Source organism: Choloepus didactylus, chromosome 27 (genome assembly GCF_015220235.1).
Source record: "Choloepus didactylus isolate mChoDid1 chromosome 27, mChoDid1.pri, whole genome shotgun sequence".
Classification (NCBI taxonomy): domain Eukaryota; kingdom Metazoa; phylum Chordata; class Mammalia; order Pilosa; family Megalonychidae; genus Choloepus; species Choloepus didactylus.
In genome coordinates, this window is record NC_051333.1 from 17991553 (window position 1) to 18014812 (window position 23260).

The 23260-nt window shown below is 35.9% G+C and overlaps 1 protein-coding gene across 1 annotated transcript in view; it reads right to left on the reverse strand.

Annotated features, from left to right (window-relative positions):
• Positions 1–23260, reverse strand: part of LOC119521185 — an 83420-nt gene that overhangs the window by 11371 nt on the left and 48789 nt on the right. Inside the window, exons 8-11 of the mRNA XM_037819229.1 lie at positions 21353–21410; positions 19533–19546; positions 16815–16941; positions 15648–15743 (exon numbers count right to left, since the gene is read on the reverse strand). Coding sequence (XP_037675157.1) covers positions 15648–15743; positions 16815–16941; positions 19533–19546; positions 21353–21410 — 295 coding nt within the window. The remainder of the gene's footprint in view (positions 1–15647; positions 15744–16814; positions 16942–19532; positions 19547–21352; positions 21411–23260) is intronic.

Here is a 23260-nt window from a genome sequence, read left to right on the forward strand (position 1 = left end):
ATTGATCTATAGATTCAATGCAATGCCAATCAAAAGTCCAACAGAATACTTTGCAGAAATGGAGAAGCTAATTATCAATTTTATTTGGAAGGGTAAGGGGCCTCGAATAGCCAAACACCTTTGAAAAAGAAGAGTGAAATGAGAGGTATGATGCTTCCTGACATAAAAGCAATTATAAAGCCACAGTAGTCAAAACAGCATGTTACAGACATAAAGATAGATATATTGATCAATGAAATCAAATTGAGAGCTCAGAAATAGACCCTCAGGTCTACGATCAATTGATTTTTTTTTAAATTCAGTTTTATTCAGATATATTCACATACCATACAATCATCCATGGTGTACAATCAACTGTTCACAGTACCATCTTATAGTTGTGCACTCATCACCCCAATCTATTTTTTTAATTCAGCTTTACTGAGATATATTCACATACCATACAATCACCCATGGTGTACAATCAACTGTTCACAGTACCATCTTACAGTTGTGCATTTATCACCCCAATCTATTTTTGAACATTTTCCTTACACCAGAATCAGAATAAGAGTAAAAAATAAAAATAAAAATAAAAAATAATACCCAAATCACCCCCCCATCCCACCCTATTTTTCATTTAGGTTTTGTCCCCAGTTTTTTGCTCATCCATCAATACACTGGATAAAGGGAGTGCGATACACAAGGTTTTCACAGTCACACTGTCACCCCTTGTAAGCTACATTGTTATAGAATTGTCTTCAAGAGTCAAGGCTACTGGATTGGGGTCTGGTGGTTTCACGTATTTACTTCTAGCTATTCCAATATATTAAAACCTAAAAACTGTTATCTATATAGTACATAAGAATGTCCAACAGAGTGATCTCTCGACTCCATTTGAAATCTCTTAGCCACTAAAGCTTTATTTCATTTCATTTCGCATCCCCCTTTTGGTCAAGATATTGTCAATTGATTTTTTTTTTTAATCTTCATTTTATTGAGATATATTCACATACCACGCAGTCATACAAAACAAATCGTACTTTCGATTGTTTACAGTACCATTACATAGTGGTACATTCATCACCCAAATCAATCCCTGACACCTTCATTAGCACACACACAAAAATAACAAGAATAATAATTAGAGTGAAAAAGAGCAATTGAAGTAAAAAAGAACACTGGGTACCTTTGTCTGTTTGTTTCCTTCCCCTATTTTTCTACTCATCCATCCATAAACTAGACAAAGTGGAGTGTGGTCCTTATGGCTTTCCCAATCCCATTGTCACCCCTCATAAGCTACATTTTTATACAACTGTCTTCGAGATTCATGGGTTCTGGGTTGTAGTTTGATAGTTTCAGGTATCCACCACCAGCTACCCCAATTCTTTAGAACCTAAAAAGGGTTGTCTAAAGTGTGCATAAGAGGGCCCACCAGAGTGACCTCTCGGCTCCTTTTGGAATCTCTCTGCCACTGAAGCTTATTTCATTTCCTTTCACATCCCCCTTTTGGTCAAGAAGATGTTCTCCGTCCCACGATGCCAGGTCTACATTCCTCCCCGGGAGTCATATTCCACATTGCCAGGGAGATTCACTCCCCTGGGTGTCTGATCCCACGTAAGGGGTGTCAATTGATTTTTGATAAGGCTCCCAAGCCCACTCAACTGGGACAGAACAGTCTCTTAAATAAATGGTGTTGGGAGAACTGGATATCCATAACCAAAAGAATCAAAGAGGACCCCTCTCTCACACCCTATAAAAAATCATCTCAAAGTGGGCTAAAGACCTAAATAAATATAAGAGCCAGTACCAGAAAACTCTTAGAAGAAAATATAGGAAAACATCTTCAAGGCCTTAGCAATAGGGGGTAGCTTCTTAAGACTTAACACCCAAAGCACAAGCAACAAAAGAAAAAATAGATAAACTGAACTCCTCAAAATCAAATTCTTCTGTGCCTCAAAGGACTTTGTCAAAAGGGTGAAAAGGCAATGAGTCAATGGAAGAAAGTATTTGGAAACCACATATCTGATAAGGGTTAGATATCCAGTACATATAACAGGAAATTCTTTATAAAGTATACATAACAATAAAGACAAACAACCCAATTTAAAAATGGGGGAAAAAAATTACTACAGATTTCTCCAAAGAAGAAATACAGATGGTTAAGAGGTACATGAAAAGATGCTCACCTTCACTAGCTATTAGGGAAATGCAAATCAAAACCACAATGAGATATTAAACAGTCAACTACAAGTGTCGGAGAGGTTGTGGAGAAATTGGAACACTTTTTCACTACTTGTGGGAATGTAAAATGGTACAGCCACTGAGGAGGATGGTTTGGCAGTTACTCAGGAAGCTAGGTATAGAGTTGCCTTACGACCTGGCAATCCCGTTCCTCAGGCTATACCTGGAAGATCTGAAAGCAGGGATGCGAATGGACATTTGCACACCGATGTTCATAGTGGCATTATTCACAATTGTCCAAAGATAGGAATAATCCAACTGTCCATCAAGAGATGAGTGGGTAAACAAAATGTGGTGTGTATATATATATATACACGATGGAATATCATCCAGCAGTAAGGAGGAATGAAGTCCTGAAGCATACGAAAATATGGATGAACCTTGAGGACATTATGTTAAGTGAAATAAGTCAGACACAAAGAAACAAATATTTTATGATCTCACTGATATGAACTAATTATAATACATAGATTCAAAGATATAAAATAAAGAATACAGGCTACCAGGAGATAGAATGAGGCTAAAGAATGGGGAGCAGTTACTTAATTGTGCAGAATGTTTAACTATTTGTGCCAGTATGAAACTGTTATACACCCCAGGAAAGACTATGTACTTTAACGTAATCTTGTGGGGGCAGACCTATTATGAGAGGGACCTTTTGATTAGGTTAGTTCCATGGAGACATGACTCACCCAATTGTGGGTGAGACCTTTTGATTAGATTATTTCCATGGAGGTTTAACTCTACCCATTCAGGGTGGATTTACTGGAGTCCTTAAGAGAGCTGACACAGACAGAAATGCTTGCAGATGCAGACACAAAGACGTCTGGAGATGCTAGGCTGAGAGATGAAACCCTGAGTTTGCCCCAGAGAAGCTAACAGAGAACCCCCAGATGCTTAAAGAGAAACACATTGGGAGAACAAGCAAGGATGCACAGGAGCTGAGAGAGAGAAGCTGAGAGACACAAAAGGCCAGACACATTTTGGAGAAAACCACTTTGAAAACAACCCAGGAGCAAAGGACCAGTAGACACCACCCTTGTGCCTTCCCAGCTGACAGAGGTGTTCCGGACAGCAGCAGCCTTTCTACAGTGAAGGTATCCTCTTGTTGATGCCTTAGTATGGACACTTTTATGGCCTTATAACTGCAAATTTGCAACCTGATAAATCCCCTTTATAAAAGCCCATCCATTTCTGGTATTTTGCATAATGGCAACTTTAGCAAACCAGAACAACTAGGGAGAACTTAAATGTTTGGAAATGGACAGAGGTGACAGCATGTTATTGTGAGAATAAATAACAGTGCTCAATGGTATGTGAGTGTGGTAGAAAGGATTGTTTAGAGTCAAGTACGTCATTAGAAGGAAAGCTGGAGTTTAAAACATGGGAATGTACAACACAGTGACTCGTGTGGTGGATAATGTCTGTGATTAACTGTAAAATATAAAGTTCTTTCATGAACTAGAGCAGATGTATGACACTCTAATAAGGAGTTAAGAATAGAGGGGTATATGTGAAAAATGTACCTACTGCAAACTATGGACTACAGTTAACAGTAATATTTTAATACTCTTTCATAAACACTAACAAATGTACCAGACCAACACTATGGATCAATAATATGGGGGGATAAGTGGTATGAGAGGATTAGGGTTTCCTTTTTTATTTTTATTTCTTTTCTGAGGTAATGAAAATGTTCTAAATTTGATCATGGTGCTATATGCACAACCATGTGATGATAAGTTGAACCAGTGATTGTATACTTTGGACGGTTTCTATGCTGTGTGAATATATCTCAAAAAATTGCATTAAAATAAAGAATAAACTAAAGAAAAGCAACAGATTCCGGGGGGGGGGGGGGTAGAATCTAAGTCATAAGGACTGATATGAACATTAAGTCCTTTAACCCTATGACAAATATTAATACAAATGTGAGGATTAGGGTAAAGAAAATAATTTAAATTTTCTTTGTTATAAAATGAAGAAATAAAGAACTAACAAAAGATGGGAAAGGGGACTTCTGCTTCTGGCTATGATGGAGAAGCTTATACCAGGCTATCTAAAATCAACTGAAAAGCTGAATTAGAAAAAAAAAAAATGGTTGAGGATACTAATGAACAAACAAAGAGGCATTCTAGCAGCCAACATGCTGGACAGAAAGAGAACATGCTGATACAAACCAACATTCTGTATGGAATTTCCCGAGGAATTTTGCAGACTCTTATTGGGCATCTACCATAGGAAAATGCCAAAAACTAGGCAGAAAGCAACTGCTAAAAGATTAAAACTCCAAGTAGAGATTTTTGGCATTCTCACCATTCTATGGAGTCAGAAATTGGAGTTTAGCTTCAAAGGAGGAAGAGCCTTGGTAATCATTCCAGACTTTCAGTCAAGACCCCAAAGGGCTATTCCTAGAATTCAGAACAGTAAACAGATCACTGAATAAATAGATCAGTGAGTAAACAGATCACTACTGAATAGATGAAGGTGATCAGCCCATACCCTATCTACCTGCCAGAATTAAACAACTTAGTATACAGAAATAATATCATTCAGAGCCTCTAAAATTTTTCAAACATAAAGTCCAGCATTCAGTCATTAATTACGATATATAAACAGACAGGAGAAAAGTGACTAAAATCCAAGAGGTAAAACAGACAATAGAAAAAGACCCATGCCATTCCAAAATTTTGATTATCATCTCAAGAAAATAGAAAACCAAAATGGAGAATTTAACCAAAGAATTGGAATGCATTAAATAATATTTGACATACTAAAAACATTCTAATAAAAATCTTAGAACTGAAAAATAAAATAACTGAAATAAAAAATTTAACAGATAAGTTTAATACATTAGCAATTAGGCTCAGCAGAAGAGAACATTAGTGACCTGGGAAATAGGTTAGCAGAAGATATTCAGGTTGATGCATAAGAAGAGAAAAGAATAAAAAAAGAGAACATGAAGATATATGGGGCAATGTTAAAAGGTTTAACATTTGTGTAATCGGAGTTCCAGAAAACAGAGAAGAGCAAAAGTGGAAAAGAAACAACATTTTAAGTTATAATGACCAAGAATTTTCAAAACTGGCAAAAGACATCCAGCCTAAGATTTTAAAAATCCCTAAAAATCACAAGCAGTATATATGTGATGTAATATAAAATTAGGGACCACCACAATAATTCTGAATAAAAACACATTTTAAAACTTATAAAAGCAGCCATTGGGGTAAAAAGATAAAGTAACTCCAAATGAATTACAATAAGATGGGAAAACTACAGAAATAATAGAAGCCAGAAGACAAGGGGAGAACATCTGAGAGAAAATGACTGCTAATCCCTAATTCTGTATCCAATGAAAATGAAGTCAGAATTCTGTATCCTTTAAAATTGAAGACAAAATAAAAATATTTTCAAATAAAACCTAATAGAAGTCATTGCTAATGGACACAATAAAAGAAACACTACAAGGAGTCTTTCGGAAGAAAGTGAATCTAGATAAAAGAATAAAGAGCATAAATGGTATATATAAATAACACTGGCTCTATAATGCAATTTTAAATTAATATCCTACGGGGATTAAAATGTAAGTAGAATTAAACACTGCAACAGCACAAAAATGTGTGGGACAGGTAAATGGAATTAAAATGTTATTAAGATCCCTGCATTATTGGGAAAAAGGTAAAGGAACTAATTTTTAAGTTACCATCTAGTAAGTAAAGGCAATCATTAGATGAAAAATAAAAGTGCATATAAATGACATGCTAAAGAACTATAAGCTAGAATAAAAATACTTGATTACTCCCAAAAAAAAGAAAGGCAGGAGAGAAAGGAAAAAAACATGTTGAACAAATTTTTAAAATCAGGAATTTAGGAGATTTAAACCCCAAAATATCTGAAAGGTAAGTAAGGCAAATGAATAAAACAGATATATTAAAAGACAAATATGCCCCTTGTCCACACTGGGGGTAGGGGATCATGTGAGATGTCAAAGTCCAGTTGGGCTGAAGAGGGCATCCACTCATGGGAGCAGCAGAGTGCAGAGTGTTAGGAGTCCAGACAGAGGAAAAGCCCTACGTTTACAGTCAGAACACTAAGAGGGTGAAAAAGTATCCACGCTTGGGAGTATTCTGGTAAGGAATGTTGGAGCCCAAGCAGGTTGAGAGCCATACCTGCTGAAGAGGGGGTGCGGCCCAGTACAGATGGCATAGAGTTGGGTGAGGAGGCTGTCTCTGGTGGAGGAGGGCATTAATGGTGGAGGGGGAATGAGGAGGGAGCTGGAACATCATCAAGGAGAGAACTACCTCCAAAGCACAGGGGATGCTGGAAATCAGAGTCTGAATGGGTTGACAAGGACAAACGTGCAATGTGGATGAGAAATTGGTTATACACAGGGGACTGACAAAATGAATAAATATATTAAGAACAATAGGACCTAAGTTTTTCAATGATTGATACAGGAGTTACAAATAAGGAGAGGGGAAAAATTAGAATAAACCCTAAGATTTTGGATTAGAATTATAGGTACTTACATAAACTCATGATTTCCAATACATATGGATAAATCAGAAATAAATATAGATATAAATGAGTATGTATAAATAAAACTCACACATACAGTGTACAAGCATACATAAAAACACATATATTTCTCAGCTCTGTCCAATAAGAAGAGCTCGGAGCAGCAAAGAATAATAGTAATGAGCACACTAAGCATTCCCAGATCTCAGTATCTAAATACCCTTCTTCATTAAAAGGAAGCAGGTCTCTTAGAAGAAAGGACTGATTTAGAACTGGAGCAAAAAGTACAAGATGAGGCTGGAATATCTTGCACCTGAAATAAAGTAAGTAGCCAAAAAATAATGGGGACATGTCAAAAGGAAACAGAAATCTGTTTGAATGGCTTCAATTATCAAATGTGGGATATTCTAAACATTCAAATAAATTATAGTAAAAGAGTATAATCCACCAAAAAAATAGGAAGTTCATAATCTATACAGAAAGGGAGGGAAGGGGAAAGGAGGGAAAGGGAGGGGATGGGGAGGGGAGGGAAAGAAAATTTGATAAAGGAACTTAATTACAATCTCAAAGTACTTCCCCACAAAATAATTACAAAGGGAAAACAACTACATGGAAGCTTACCAACAGGAGCTCTGGTTACACCAACAATGTACTTCAGGGTGGAGGCTTTATGTCACAGGTATCAGCTCAACCCCTAAAGGAGCTGGAGACTGAGCTAAGCCACATGGGTAGCTGACTGTGCCTATATTATAGAGCCCCAGTAAAAACTTTGGAAACCAAGGCTCAGGTGAGAGCTTCCCTGGCTGGCAATACTTCATGTATACTGTCACATATAGATTCTGAGAAAATGACGCTGTCCATGACGTGGAGAAGAAAACTGGGAGCTCCATGTTGGAATTTTCCTGGACTCTGCCTTTGGCTGATTTTAATCTGTTTCCTTTCCCTGTATAAACTGTAACTATTGAGTATTACAGTTTTCAGTGAGTTCTGTGAGTCCTTCAAGCAAATTATTGAACCTGATGGTGGTTTGGGGAACCCTACAAAATTGCATTTGGTATTAGAAGTGAGGGTAGTTCTCATGGATCGGTCCCAAACTTTGGAGTTAGTGTAAGAAGTGAGAACAATCTTGTGCAATGTGTTCCTCTCAAACTTCACACATACTGAAGCATGTGGGGGTAACAGGTCATCAAGTTGGCAATTTACTCACAAATGGTGCAAGATAAAAGTTCTCTAAACTGTCCATTTTTCTTCAAAAGTGTAATTTTTTTCAAAATTAAAAAATATTTAAAGAGAAGACAAAATAACTTTTAAATGCATATATTAGAAGAAAAGAGATGTTGAAAAAACAATCCAAGCATCCATCTAAAAGATAGATTAAAAAAAAGCAAAACCCAACGAAATAGCTACCAAGACAGACACTGTAAATATAATGACATAGAAAGATGGAATGTAAAAGGCTAGATAAAGGTATATCACACATATCTACCCAAAAGAAAGCTATATAATTAAGACATAAAAATATGGACTGAAGATGGATAAAGAGACCAATGAACTAGATATAGTCCAGAAACAGTCAAAACAGTCACCTGAGTTATGATAAAGGAACATTGCACTGCAGTAGAAAAAGATAATCTTTCCATTTAATGGTGTTGGGTCCACTGGATATCCACATGGGGAATAAAAAAATAACATATATATGTATACACATACACACACATATATATCTTTATCTCATACCATATACAAAAACATCAAGGGATTATAGATCTAAATGTGAAAGGTAAATAAATAAGTAAATCTGTAGAAAAAAAATCATAGGATGGTGGTTTTCAAAGTAGGGTCCTGGACCATAAGCATTAGCATCTTCTAGAAACTGGCTGGAAATAAAACTTCTTGGGTCCACCCCAGATAAACTGAATAAGAAACTCTGCAGGTGAGGCTCAGGTATCCGTATCTTAATAAGCTCTCCAGGTAATTCTGATGCATGCTCAATTATGAGAAACACTGACAGAGGAGAATAACATAATGAGTTTGGGATAAATGACAATTTCTTAAAGTGGATGCAAAATCTACCAACAATAAAGAAAAAGCTGATAAATCAGACTAATTTAAAATTAAGAACATCTTATCATCAAAAGACACCATTATGAACATGAAAAAGCAAGCCACAGAGTACAAGAAGGTATCTCTAATACACATAACCAATGAAAAAATTGTATCCAGAACACATACAAAGAATTCCTATAAATCAGTAAGAGAAAGGCAGTCAACACAACCGAAAAACAGACAAAATATAAAGATGCCCAACATTATTAGCCATCAGAGAAATGTAAATAAAATTACAATGAGATTCCATTAGTGACTACACACTCACCAGAATGGTCAAAATGAAAAAGACAGATGACACCAAATGCTGACAAAAAAATGTCAAGTTACAAGAACCCTCATATACCACCAGTGGGAGTATAAATTGGTAAATATTACTTTGGAAAACTGCTTAACTACCAAACATAAGCAAATTTTTATAACCTATCAATTTCACTTCTAGGAAAACACAAAAGAGAAAGGTGTATGTATTTTCAACAAAAGACACATAAAAATATCAACAATGGAATGGGTAAATAAATTGTGGTATATTCACAGTGGAATACTAAACAGCAATGAGATTGAACAAACAACTATAAGCAACTATAAGCAACCATAAGCAACATGGATGAATCTCACAAACATGTTGAGCAAAAGAAGCCAGAAATAAAAAAGTACAAACTAGATGATTTCCTTTAAATGAAGTTCAAAAATAAACAAAACTAATCTATCAGGATAGCAGGTGGTAATGATTGGAAACTGGCAGGAGCGAGTAACTTCTGGCAACCTGGTAACATTGATTTTTGATAGGAGTGTTAGTCATTTCAGGAGTGTTCGATCTGTCAAACTCCAGGTACTTTTCTGTATGCATATTATTTCAATAGACAATTAATTTTCAAAAAGCAAATGTTCCTTAAAGGAATGAAAAAAATAATGAAGGTGGAATAACATGGTAACTAATAAAGAGGATGGACCCTTAAGCCCATTTGTCTTGAGTCTAAATTATGGTTCCACAACTTAATTATTATATAACCTAAGGCAAGGTACTTAAAATTCTCTGTGCTACAAAATGCTAACCATGATAGTACCTACCTTAAAGAGCTGCTCTGAGAATTGAGTCAATAAACATAAAGTGCCTACAGCAATGCCTAGAATAGTGCAAGCATTCAATAAATGTTAACTGCTATTATTATATTATTTGCTGAAACAGAAAATAAAAAAGAGAACAAGTCATTGAAGGGTAGGTAAACTGAACTACCTTAACATCCTCTTTACTCCACACATTCTGGAACAAGTCATTGAAGGGTAGGTAAACTGAACTACTCTTAACATCCTCTTTACTCCACACATTCTGCTGATGACCTACCTTGCTTATTTTACTAAGAAAACAGAGGCAATTAAAAGAGAAATATGTACTCTGCCAACAAAAATAAAAGAATGAACTATTAATACACACACAACCATGTGAATGGTTCTCAAGGGAATTACAGTAAGTGAAAAAAAAAAGCCAATCTCAAAAGGTTACATACTGTATGAACCCATTTATTTAACATTATTTAAATGACAAAATTTAAGAGAGATGGAAAACAGATTAGTAGATGCCAGGGATTAAAGAGGGGGAAGAGAGGGAGGTGGCTGGGGTTATTATAAGATTCCATATCTTTGACTGTGGAAGTGGCCATTTAAACTTTATGTCTGATAAAATTGCATAGAACTAAATGGGCACACATACAAATGAGAAATAAGCCAGGCACAAAAAAGAGAAATATTATATTCTACCACTAATGTGAACTTTGAAAAATGTAAAACAAATGGTTTATAATGTAGAATGTAGGGGAACTAGCAATAGAGAGCAATTAAGGAAGGGGGAACAATAATCCAAGAAGAACAGATAAGCTATTTAACGTTCTGGGGATGCCCAGGAATGACTATGGTCTGTTAATTTCTGATGGATATAGTAGGAGCAAGTTCACAGAAATGTTGCTATATTAGGTAACTTTCTTGGGGTAAAGTAGGAACAGGTTGGAAGTTAAGCAGTTATCTTAGGTTAGTTGTCTTTTTCTTACTCCCTTGTTATGGTCTCTTTGAAATGTTCTTTTATTGTATGTTTCGTTTTTTTTTTAACTTTTTTTTCATACAGTTGATTTAAAAAAGAAGGGAAAGTTAAAAAAAAAAAAAGAAAAACAAGGAAAAAAATATGTAGTGCCCCCTTGAGGAGCCTGTGGAGAATGCAGGGGTATTGGCCTACCCCACCTCGATGGTTGCTAACATGACCACAGACATAGGGGACTGGTGGTTTGATGGGTTGAGCCCTCTACCATAGGTTTTACCCTTGGGAAGATGGTTGCTGCAAAGGAGAGGTTAGGCCTCCCTATAATTGTGCCTAAGAGCCTCCTCCCGAACGCCTCTTTGTTGCTCAGATGTGGCCCTCTCTCTCTAGCTAAGCCAACTTGAAAGGTGAAATCACTGCCCTCCCCACTACGTGGGATCAGACACCCAGGGGAGTGAATCTCCCTGGCAACGTGGAATATGACTCCCGGGGAGGAATGTAGACCTGGCATCGTGGGACGGAGAACATCTTCTTGACCAAAAGGGGGATGTGAAAGGAAATGAAATAAGCTTCCATGGCAGAGAGATTCCAAAAGGAGCCGAGAGGTCACTCTGGTGGGCACTCTTACACACACTTCAGACAACCCTTTTTAAGTGCTAAAGAATTGGGGTAGCTGGTGGTGGATACCTGAAACTATCAAACTACAACCCAGAACCCATGAATCTCAAAGACAATTGTATAAAAATGTAGCTTATGAGGCATGACAATGGGATTGGGAAAGCCAGAAGGACCACACTCCCCTTTGTCTAGTTTATGGATGGATGAGTAGAAAAATAGGGGAAGGAAACAAACAGACAAGTTACCCAGTGTTCTTTTTTACTTCAATTGCTCTTTTTCACTTTAATTATTATTCTTGTTATTTTTGTGTGTGTGCTAATGAAGGTGTCAGGGATTGATTTAGGTGATGAATGCACAACTATGTAATGGTACTGTGAACAATCGAATGTACGATTTGTTTTGTATGACTGCATGGTATGTGAATTTATCTCAATAAAATGAAGATAAAAAAATAAATAAATAAAAGCCAATCCATCTCTGGTGCTTTGCATTCCAGCAGCATTAGCAAACTAGAACAGCTTGTGTCATTTCCTGTTTAAAAATACCCAATAGCCTTATATCACACTTAAACAAAAATCAAATGCCTTCCCCTATGATATACAAACCATTATGCAATCGAGCCCTTGCCTAACTTTCTGACTTCATCTCATTGCCCTACCTTTAACGTACCTTCTTGCTCTTCCTCAAACATACATAAGCTTCTGTCACTTGCCACCCTCCCCCACACCCTAGGAGCTCTGCATTTGCTGTCCTCTCTATCGGGAATATTCTTGATTTAGATACTCATTTGGCCTGAGCTCTTTTTATCAAATATTACTTCCTCCAAAGCCCCTGATGATACTAACTAAAACATTCCCTGTCTATACCTGTCATTTGGTATTCCCTTGCTATTCTCATTTTTCTTAATAATACTTGTCACTACCTAATATTATTTATTCATTTAATGTCTCTCCCATTAAAATGTTAACAAGCATGACTGCTGGGATCTCCAGTCTTGTTCTCCATTGTGCAATGCCTGGCTCTGATTGGGCAGTCAAGTATTTGCTGAATAAATGAATGAATATATTCTTAGGCAATGAAAAATATATATTAACTTACAATAGAAGGTGAAAGAAACTAGATCCAATACATACACACACACATGCACACACAAGGAATTGTAGTCATTGAGCAAGAAAAAATGTAGCCACTATCTTTGTTCAAATTTTTTACCCATTTCCTCTCCCACCCCAAGGGACTTTTTTTCAACCTTTGAAATTATTATTTGTTTATTATTAAATTATTACTTATTTTGAAATAACTAGATTTACAAGAAGTAACAAAGAAATGCATAGAAAAGTTCTGTGCAACCCTCCTCCAACCTCCCCCAGTATTACTGTTACTTACACAATTATAGCACAATACTCAAATCAAGAAACTAATATAGGTACAATCCATAGAGCTTATTCAGAGTTCATCAGTTATACATGCACTCATGTGTGTGTTTGTACATATAGCTCCATGGAATTCTATCACATTTGCATAACCATCACCACAATCAAGGCTCCCATGTGTTACCCCTATATAGAACCTTAACTATTCCTTCTATTCCATCCCTAATGCTTGGCAACCACTAATCCATCATCCATCTCTATAATAATGTAATTTCACAAATATTACATAAATGGAATATATAACCTTTTGTGATTTTTTCCCTCTCAACATAATTTTCTTGAGGTTCACCCAAGATGTTGCATGTTTGAATAATTCATTCATTTTTGTTGCAGAGTATTATCCAGGGAATGCATATAACTTTTACCCATTCTGAATTGTGTTTATCTTTTTAGGATTGAGTTTTGGGGGTTCTTTATAAATATTGGATACCAGTACTTTGTCAGATATGTCTTATTACTATTTTCTTCCAGTCTGTAACTTAGCTATTCATTTTCTTAATGGTCAATTTTTATGCAATAAACTTTTTAACCTGAATAAAGTCTAATTTATCAATTTTTAACTTTTATGGTTATTGCTTTCACCAAAAAAACCTTTGCCTACTCCAAAGCCATGAGTTGGGACTACCAAGTCCGTTTTCCTCTAAAAGGTTAATGATTTTAGCTTTTAATTTCGGTTTGAAATCCATCTCGAATTAATTTAAGTATGAAGTAGGGTTGAGATTTATTTATCTTTTTATCCAGTTATTCCTGCACTACTTATTGAAAAGACTTTCTTTTCTCCATTGGAATACTTTGGTGCCTTTGTCAAAAATTAAATGACCCTCTAGGTGGTAGGAGGCCTATTTCTGGGATCTTGGTTTATTCTGTTTCTTGAGCCTTATACCAGTATCATACTGTCTTGAGCACTGGACCTTCACAAAAAGTCTTGAAGTACCTTGAAGTCATGTAGTCTAAGTACTACAATATGTTCTTCCTTTTTTAAGATTGCTTTAGGGATACTAAGTCTTAAGCTTCTCCATCTATATTTTAGAATCAGCTTATTAATTTCTACAAAAACAGCCTGCTGAAATTATGACTAGAATTGTGTAGAATCTATAAAATTGTTATTTTTACAATACTAAGTCTTCCAATCTAGAAAATGGTATTTCTCCAATCTATAATTTCTCTAATTCCATGATAATTTTGTGGTTTTCATTGAAGAGATCTTATATATGTTTTATTAAACTTATTCCTATGTATTTTACATTTTTTTTACTTCAGAGTAAATTGAGTTATTTCATTTTCCATATTTTTGTTTCTAGCACAGAAAAACCCAGTTGGTTTATTAACTTTATATCCTATGACCTTACTAAATTCACTTACGACTTTGAGTAGTTGTTTTCTTTCCCTAGATTTTCTATGTAAATGACTCTACCACCTCCAAAAAGAGGTAGTTTTCTTCTCCCATTCTGATCATTATGTCTCATTTCTTTTTCTTGACTTACTGCAATGGCTAGGCCCTTCAATATAATACTGAATAAAGGTGCTAAGAGTGGACTTCCTAGCCCTGTTCCCAATCTTAGGAGGGATTTCTTTAACAAGAATGAGAAAATTTAGAATGTCATATTTTTTTAGCAGATGCCATTAGATTGAGGAAGTACCCTTCAATTTCCAGTTTGCTTGGAGTTTTTCTCATGAATGGATGTTGAATGCTGTCCTATGCTCTTTTTTAATTTATGGAGATGATCATATCGTTTCTCTCACTTTTTCCTGTTAATGTGGTAAATTACACTAATTAATCTTTGAATGTTAAACTAAGCTTGCATTCCTAGGATAAACTCTAAATGATCAACATTTTTTTTAATTGCAGGCTCTAATTTGCTAACATTTGGTTAAAGATTTAACATTTATGTTCATGAGAGATTGAGTCTGTCATTGTCTTCTCTTTTTTTCCTTTTTTTTTTTTTTTTGGAATCTCTTTGCCAGGTTTTGGTATAAAGGTCATGCTGGCCTTATAAAATGAGTACCCGCCACTTCTGAAGGAGTTTTCTAATATTACTGCTATTCCTTACACTTTTCATAGACTTCACCAGTTAAATCATCCGGGTCTGGCATTTTTTGTGTGTGGGAAGATTTTTGCTAATGAATTCAATTACTTTAAGAGATTCAGAGTTATTCACATGTTCTTTTTTTTATCTTGCATCTATTCTGCTAAATTATATTTTTCAAGGAATTATTCCATTTAATTTAAATTGACAAATTTACTGGCATAAAGTAGTTCACAGTATTCTCTTACTATCTTTTTAATGGCTACAGAATGTGAAGATCCCTCTTTTATTCCTTAATATTAGTTTCTCTTTTTAATTTGATTAGTCAAGCTAAGTGTTTATCAATGTTGTTTTCTCTTCAATAAATCAACTTTTGGCTTCATTAATTTTCCCTATTTTTGTTTCCTATTTTGTTGATTTCTGCACTTATATTTATTATCACTTTTTCTTCTACTGAGAACAGCTCTTCCTGAAGGTAGAGAAATGAGGAATGAGAAACAGAGAGTTGTAAACTGAGGTCAAAAGGAAATTCCTTTGATACTCCAGGCTTTAAAAGCTTAATTTGCTTTCCAGGTCTCAGGTCTTTTATCCACAGGCCAGGGGCCTTGGAAAGGAGTTCCCCAACAAGATACCAAGGGTGTGCCTCCACCCTAACAGCTTGGCTCACTCACCAACTCACTCAGCCTCACTCACCAAGGCAGTGTCTTCTTGTCCCTTCCTTCACAACCATCCCAGGCTCCTTCCCTTCATCCAATAAAGTAATCACATCTGGCTTAGAAATGGAAGGTGCTGCTTAAAAGAAAGATGTGACATAAAATTATAAGCACAAAAGTCCTCACATTCAGACTTGGTTAAATTTGTAATTAACTATAGATCAAAATGGTACTTTATAAAGCCTGAGCAAAGAAAGGCAATGAAGTTGAAGAATACTTATATTAGGGTTACCTTGGGACCACAAGGACTAAAGAGACTAGATGGTTAAGAAAAGGTCTTAATACATTTTAAACACACAGGCTCTACTGAGAGGCAGTATAGAGCAGTGGTTGAGAACCCAGAGTTTGTATCAATCATGCCTCTGTAGCCTATGTCACCTTGGCAATTTATTAACCTCTTGTGCCTACGTTTTTGCATCATAGAGGTGTCGTGAGGAATAATCCCTAATACAAAATGTTCAGAATAGTACCAACCACAAACATACACAGCTGTATGTATATATAGCTAACACACATAACATGTGTGTGTTAGCTATTAATTTTTATTGTTCTTATTTTTCTGAGAGGAGAACAAGAGTCTTCCTGAGAAAATCACAGATCTTTCCTAAGATATTCATTCAATGTTAAATGCAAAGTTCTTGGATTTTAACTTTCAACCAAGAAGCAGGTAGAACTGAATATGCCTGTTATAGGAAACAGAATGTGTTTACTTCACTTTTAAATTAACTCTGCGGATCCAACTATATAAATTTTACATGCTCCTTTGTTAGAGAAACAAAGAACTCCGTGGCTAGCTAGTCTCCTTGCAGATGGATGAGAAGTAGTGTTGAGCATCTACATCAATTCTTGGTTCCAATATAATGTGAAATCTGCTTTCTTGGTCAATGCTTCTACTCTGAGTAACCCAGAATTCAAATTGAGCCCCTCAGATATTGAGGAAAAGAAGAAATTACAGAAAGAGCCTGAAGAAAGTCTGCAGTACATAGCAAGATGGGTAAAAAAAGGTATTAAACTGAGGGGCCCATTTCCAACCTAACAAAGCTTAATCCATTGGGAACAGAGAGCAAAAATTTAGCTAGTGTTTCAAAATAGAGTCCTGAAATTGACAGCAGAGAAAGTCAAAATCATTTGGGATAAAGAACCTTACCTAATGAGATGAAGTTGCTATAGTTCTCCCACATCACATCCCTGTACAAGTCCCTCTGAGCAGGGCCCAGGCATTCCCATTCTTCCTGTGAGAAGTCTATTGCCACATCCCTGAATGTCACTGAACCCTGAAAAAAATAAACTCATGTATTACTGGTGAAAATAAATGAAAGATTTTTAAATGGAAAGAGAAGAGATTGAGAACTGCAATGCAGACAGGGGGCCACACAGCAAACAAACAGGCTAGGGCTGAAAACTTGTGACATGAATAAGAGACAGTAAGAAAATTACTATGGCTGAAGCACAGTACCTACATGTTCTTAAAGAGTCCTGTAGCTGCAGATTAAATTCTTGCAGTGTGGACTACCTTAATTATCCAAATATATCTGGAAATAAATAAAATAACCAGAGAACTCCAATTAAATGAAACAGTGTAGACAAATCGTCTGCATGCTATGTACCTCCATCATAAATTCATAAGAAATGTAAGGTCTTCCAACCTCTTTTCCCTTTAATGATCATGAAAAAAAAAAAAAAAAGGTAAAAACTTCTCTGAAATACACTACAAAATCTGTAAGAAAATATCATTTGCATAAAATTAAAGTTTTTCAAGACTCAAATTCATCAAAAAGTTAGATTTTCTTATAAACATTTTCCCTGTTACGACCAATTCTTTAATAAATGTTTAAAAATTTGCTACACAGTAGATCACATTTTAAAGTATATTAGATTCAATCTTTTATTATCATTATTATTATTATTATTATTATTATTATTATTATTATTATTATTGTTGAGATGTTTTAATTCAACACAATCTCAAAAGTCTTCCCTTACTCTCTAAGTCTACAATCATCTACTATGTAGGCATCTGGATAATCTTACTCTTTATCATCCATCATCCCTCACTGAACACTTTTCTTTGTTCCTAAGAAGATACAGAATTGTGAAGGTATCACCTTAGACTAGTAGTTTTCAAAAAGGAGCGATTTTACCCACCCACTCCCCCACTCACTCCCCCAGGACATTTGACAATGCCTAGAGACATTTTTGGTTGTCACAACCGGGACAGAGGGTGCTGATGGTATCTAATGGATACAGGCTGAGGATGCTGCTAAACATCCTATGATGCACAGAAAGCTCCCCACAATAAAGGATTATCTGGCCCAAAACATCAATAGGTGTCGAGGATAAGAAACCCTGTCCTAGAACAGCACATCCTGTAAAACTAGACAATGCACATTATTCCTGGTATTCTCTCATGATTTCCCAGAGATGATCCCTGATCTATCTGTAGGTCCCAATCATATCCCTACCCAATCCTAAAAGCCTTATAAAGCATAAGATCACAATAATAAAGAGACTGAGACCAGTCAACATTAAATCTCATCTATGCAGAAAACTCAGGTTTGTAGAGAAGTTGAATTTTCACTCTGAGTAGTCAAATAGGACTAAATTCTCTCTTTCATCAAACCCAGATCTTCAAGGAAAGCTCAAAATAGGGACCTCCCACTTAACATCTGTAATCTATTCCTGAAAATCAGACATTCTAGCACTACATTATTAACCAGGTGCCTATTTTCCTATCACTTAAAATCGGAAAATTATAATGTATTTATTATACATAAATCCTAACCATCCAACTAGCTTTACAACTTTTCCTTCCAGTGAAGAATTATAGTACATACTAAGGTAACTCTCTGGTCAGTGCACACTTGATGTTTTTGGCTTTATTATTTCATCCTCTCTTCCACAGAAATCATTTTTCTCACTTGCTTTATTTCTTTCTCCACAACTGTCTTCAATAATTTTCCAACTTCCTAAGAACTCATTTTACATTAGACTAAAACAAGGGCTAAATATGAAATGCACTGAAGTAAGTATGATGCTCTGATGTCTCCTTTATCATCAGCAGCATCAGACACACAAATACTCAATGTACAGCTCAGAACATCTGCAGATGATTCTGACGGTCTAACAACTAACTGTACTTGGAGTATGACAAGACTCTTCTTGCCTTTTTTTTAAGTTGTGTGGCATTCTGATTCTAAAAAATAGGCAAAATTAGTCTATGGTGTTCAAAGTTAGGACAGTTGCTACATTTGGGCCAGGCTAGGTGGGTGGGCAATGACTGAAAGGAGAGCATCTGAGAGTGCTAGTAATGTTCTTTCTTGACATGAGCACTGGGAGCTTTGATGTACTCAGTTACGAAAATTCATTCAGCTACACGCTTATGATTATGTATGTATATTTTCCTTCAATAAAAATACAAAAAAGTTTCTCAACTGTCATAATGTATATTGGTATATAAATTTTTCCTATATAAAACTAGACCAGAAAACACTGTATAGAGAAAAATATACTTCCTCTGAAGTTTAAGTACTAAAAAGAAAAAGTATTCTATTGGAAAATGTTAATAGAGGAGACATTCGCCAGGGAATGCCTGCATTTTTCTCAAGTCATTTCATTTTTTGCTCCCTCAAGGCTCTTGACAGAAGATTTTATAGATAGGAGATGCTGAGCACTGGTCAAAAACAGGAAGAACTCAAAGAGAAGAAAATGGGCTATTTGTCCCCACCTTTCACAGGAATGAAAAGAACTGGGAACCAAGTTCTTAGTAGGAGCTCTGCTAAGTTTAAAGTTTCAAGATAACAAATTAATATGTAAATATGACCAAAAAATTAACTACTTCAAAAACAAGAGGGAAACACCAACTTACGTGGGCCATGGTTTAAGACCGCAAGGACTCGTCAGTCCTTGTCAAGATTTCCCTGTTGGAGAATTGCAGAATCCAGAGAACACAGACCTAGAAGAAGAAAAGGAAGTCAAGAAACCAGATGTGCTTCAGAGCTCCCAAAAAGACTTATGTTAATATGAGCTTTTTTTCTCTCCCATTTCTGCTTCCAAATTATTCCCCACCACTAAACCAATACCCACCCCATGTCCACACAAACTGGAAGAGAGTAAATGGAATCTGAAGAAATTAAAGCCCTCTCCAACCTTGGGAAAACCCAGCTGAACAAAGAAGAATGTGATGTAGAAGCCCAGATACTTCAGTAGGAATATTTCTGACTAGTTCCACATTTGGAAATGTGGATCTGGTCCTGATATTGCTCTGAGAAGTTCCTCCTCCCTCCAGCACAACTTTCCATGGCCGAGAAGGGGCCACGCAATCCAAAGAGAGGCTTTTTTGAGCTCCCAGGATTCTACATGAACTTCCCAAACACAGTGACTGAAAACCACACAGATTGAGCCTGGAAGCTCCAACTACTGCAAGACTGCACTAGAGAAGTCACCACTCCCTGCTTCCCAACCTCCCATACTATAACTTACTTATTTATTTAGGCCACTCTTTCAGTACCCCAGCTAGGGCGGAGGGGATTCGTGCTCTGCTGTTAGATAAGCGCAAACATTCACTGGGAACTTTTATGTAATGGGTACTTTATACATTACCGTTTGATCCTTAGCACTGTTCTGCAATTTAGTTCTTCTCTCCTCTCGATAGCTCAGGAAATGGATGCTCAGAGTTCAAATCATTTGCCCAAATTCACAGTTATTAAGTGGCAGATCTTTGTTTTGAATCCACATTTCTCTAACTAAAAAGCCCATCTTCTTCCAACTTTGACTTTTGCCTCTGAAGGCTAGGATTTCTACTTCTGTGAGAGTAACCTGATCATTGACAATTCAATAAAAAAGAGGAATTACCAATAACATTTCAAAAGATAGTAAACTCACTACTAATTAGGGAGATGCATGCTAAAGCAACCAAAAAAATAACTTATTTTTTCCTTATGCTGCTATAAAGTGTTTCCCTCGGCCTGTATCCTTTCTTGAGAGGGGTTCCATGGTACCCCCTTGACCTCAGAGAGCAGTGGAACCACTCTTTTATTTTCTGCATAAAAATTTTAGGCATATCAATGCCACCAGGGCAGATTCTAAGAAAATAACTTTTTACAGTGACTAGATTGGGAGATCAAAAAGACTCATGATGTCCCATATTAGCAAGGTTGTGGGGAAATGGACACCAAGTCCAAATTTAAAAGTATGTGGAAGCAGCATTTAAACTGTGTAACCTTGTGAATCAGAAACACCACTTATGGAACTAAAGAAACTAACTGTACATGCACATAAAGATGTATGCAGTTATGCAGAGAAGTATGGTTCATAAAGGATAAAAGCAGAAAAGAATCTAAATGGGGAAATGATTAAATAAATCATTGAAAACCATGCAACTATTAAATTTTATGATATTGCTCTCTCTTTGACATGAAAGAAGCCAATATATTGAAAAAGCAGAATGCTATTTTGAGAGAAAAAAAATCACATGTATGCCTAAAAGGACAAGTTAAAATGTTTAGTGATAGGCAGCAAAACTCACCACCAGATTAAAAAGTGTGAACCTGAAGTACACAGGTACTCCAAATAAGGGAAAGACCTTTTTCTTTCAGTTGTCTCTTGAACTTGGGGAAAAAAAACAGCTCAAGAAAATTTAAAAACAGCTGCTATTTTCCCTGAGTGGCTTTTCTTTGTTTACTTCACCTTCCAAGTCATGAACCAACTCTATGATTTCATATACCCACGTATACTGGAGTACTGCCTAAAAAAAAAAAGCAAAAAGTCCCTGAGGTCTTTTAAGTACAGATGACAATGTCACGGTTGATTCCCTTCACATCCCCCTAACAGATGGGTATTTTGTTTCTGAACCAGTTCTTTTAACTAAGATGCCTATGAAGTCCTCCAGCAGCTGTTGATTCTTCTTGTTCTAGCAGTCTCACTCTGCATATAACATTATTAAAATAAAAACTGTAAGGCATTTACCTCCACAAAGACCCCACAGCTTCAGTACAATTTGGACATATAACCAGACAGCTCTTGCTGTCACTGACTGCTGTCTGCTCCCTATGAACTTCCAAGGTGTGACATCTGAATTCTTGAATGACTTTTACTACACTCTACCTTAGACTTATTCTTTATATATTTTACCTTCTTTGCTCAATTACAAGCAACTTAAGAAGAGCACCTATTTCTTTATAATGGTGGTAGCTCCCCAAAGTACTAGAATAAGTTCTGGCAAATTGCAGGCACTTAATAAATGCCTGTTGTATGACCCCACATTTGCATTTGTAGGAACTTTTCTTTAGGATATAGTTAGAAAAGTTCACAAAGATATATCGCAAGGATGTTTACCAAAGAATAATAATTTATAGTAGCTAAAACTTACAAACATCTAACCAAGCAGGTCAAATTATAGTCAACCACACCATGACATTTAATCTCATTATTAATAATGATGGTGGTCCACAATAATAAAGGGGAAAAGATATCATGATGAATTATTAAGGCAGGAAGGATTTTTTTAAAAGTATACATGATGAGAGTTGGTATACTGTTGTAATTACAAATATGGGATTTGCTGTCAGACTTCCAGGATATAAATCTCAGGTCTGACAATTACTATCTGTGCAATCTTTTCAGTGCCTCAGTTTCCTCCTCTATAAAATGGTGATGATAAAATTCCTGCCTCAAAAGGTTATGAGGATTAAAAAAGGTAATACATATAAAGCACTTAAAAGAGCAAATAAGCATTTAATAAAAGTCAACTATTATCAATGAAGATGAAGAATACTACACAGCTTTCTTTCCGTAATTATTAAAGAAAATGTTCTTCTGCGCTTCTCTTTTTCTTTGATTAAAAAATGTAAGCTTCTCAGCCTGGCTCTTTCTTATAATGCTAACTAATATATTTCAAAGCCTCGCCTTGATAAGCAATGCTTGATTAATAATTTACGAGGAGGATGGATAGATGAAGCAAATGTGACAAAATCCTGATACTTTTTGAATATGGGTGATAGAGAAAAACATGGAATCACAACATAATGGTAGCAGGCATTATCTAAGGGTTTTTACACACATTAATTTATCTACTCATAACAGCCCTATACAGTGGGTTCTAATATTATCATTTTACAGATGAAGGAACTGTGACACAGAGAGAAGAAATAAATTGCCCCAAGTTCATCCAGCTAGTATGTGGCAGGTTTGGGATCAGAACACTGGTAATTTAGTTTTATAACCCATACTATTGCCACTATATTCAACTATCATAAGACCACATAAATATGTGGACTGAAACAATCTCATGCTGTCAAAGACTTCAAACCACATCTTAAATTTCCATAAATGTCTTCTGTAGAATAATTAATCCTTGCACTTGTTGACAAATTTCACCAAAAACCCTTTCACATTACCACTCCTAGGAGCCTCATAAAGCAGAATACCCTGTCACCAATCAAACCATCTTCTTTCTTTTCCTGCTTTGAAACTCTATTTTGTGGAGAAGATAAAAGACAACTAGTGTGTGATTCCATCTAAACCGTAATCTCCTTAACAAATCACAGCCTAAAATAAAGCTCTGCAGTTAGCCTATTTTCAGGTTTACTCACAGAC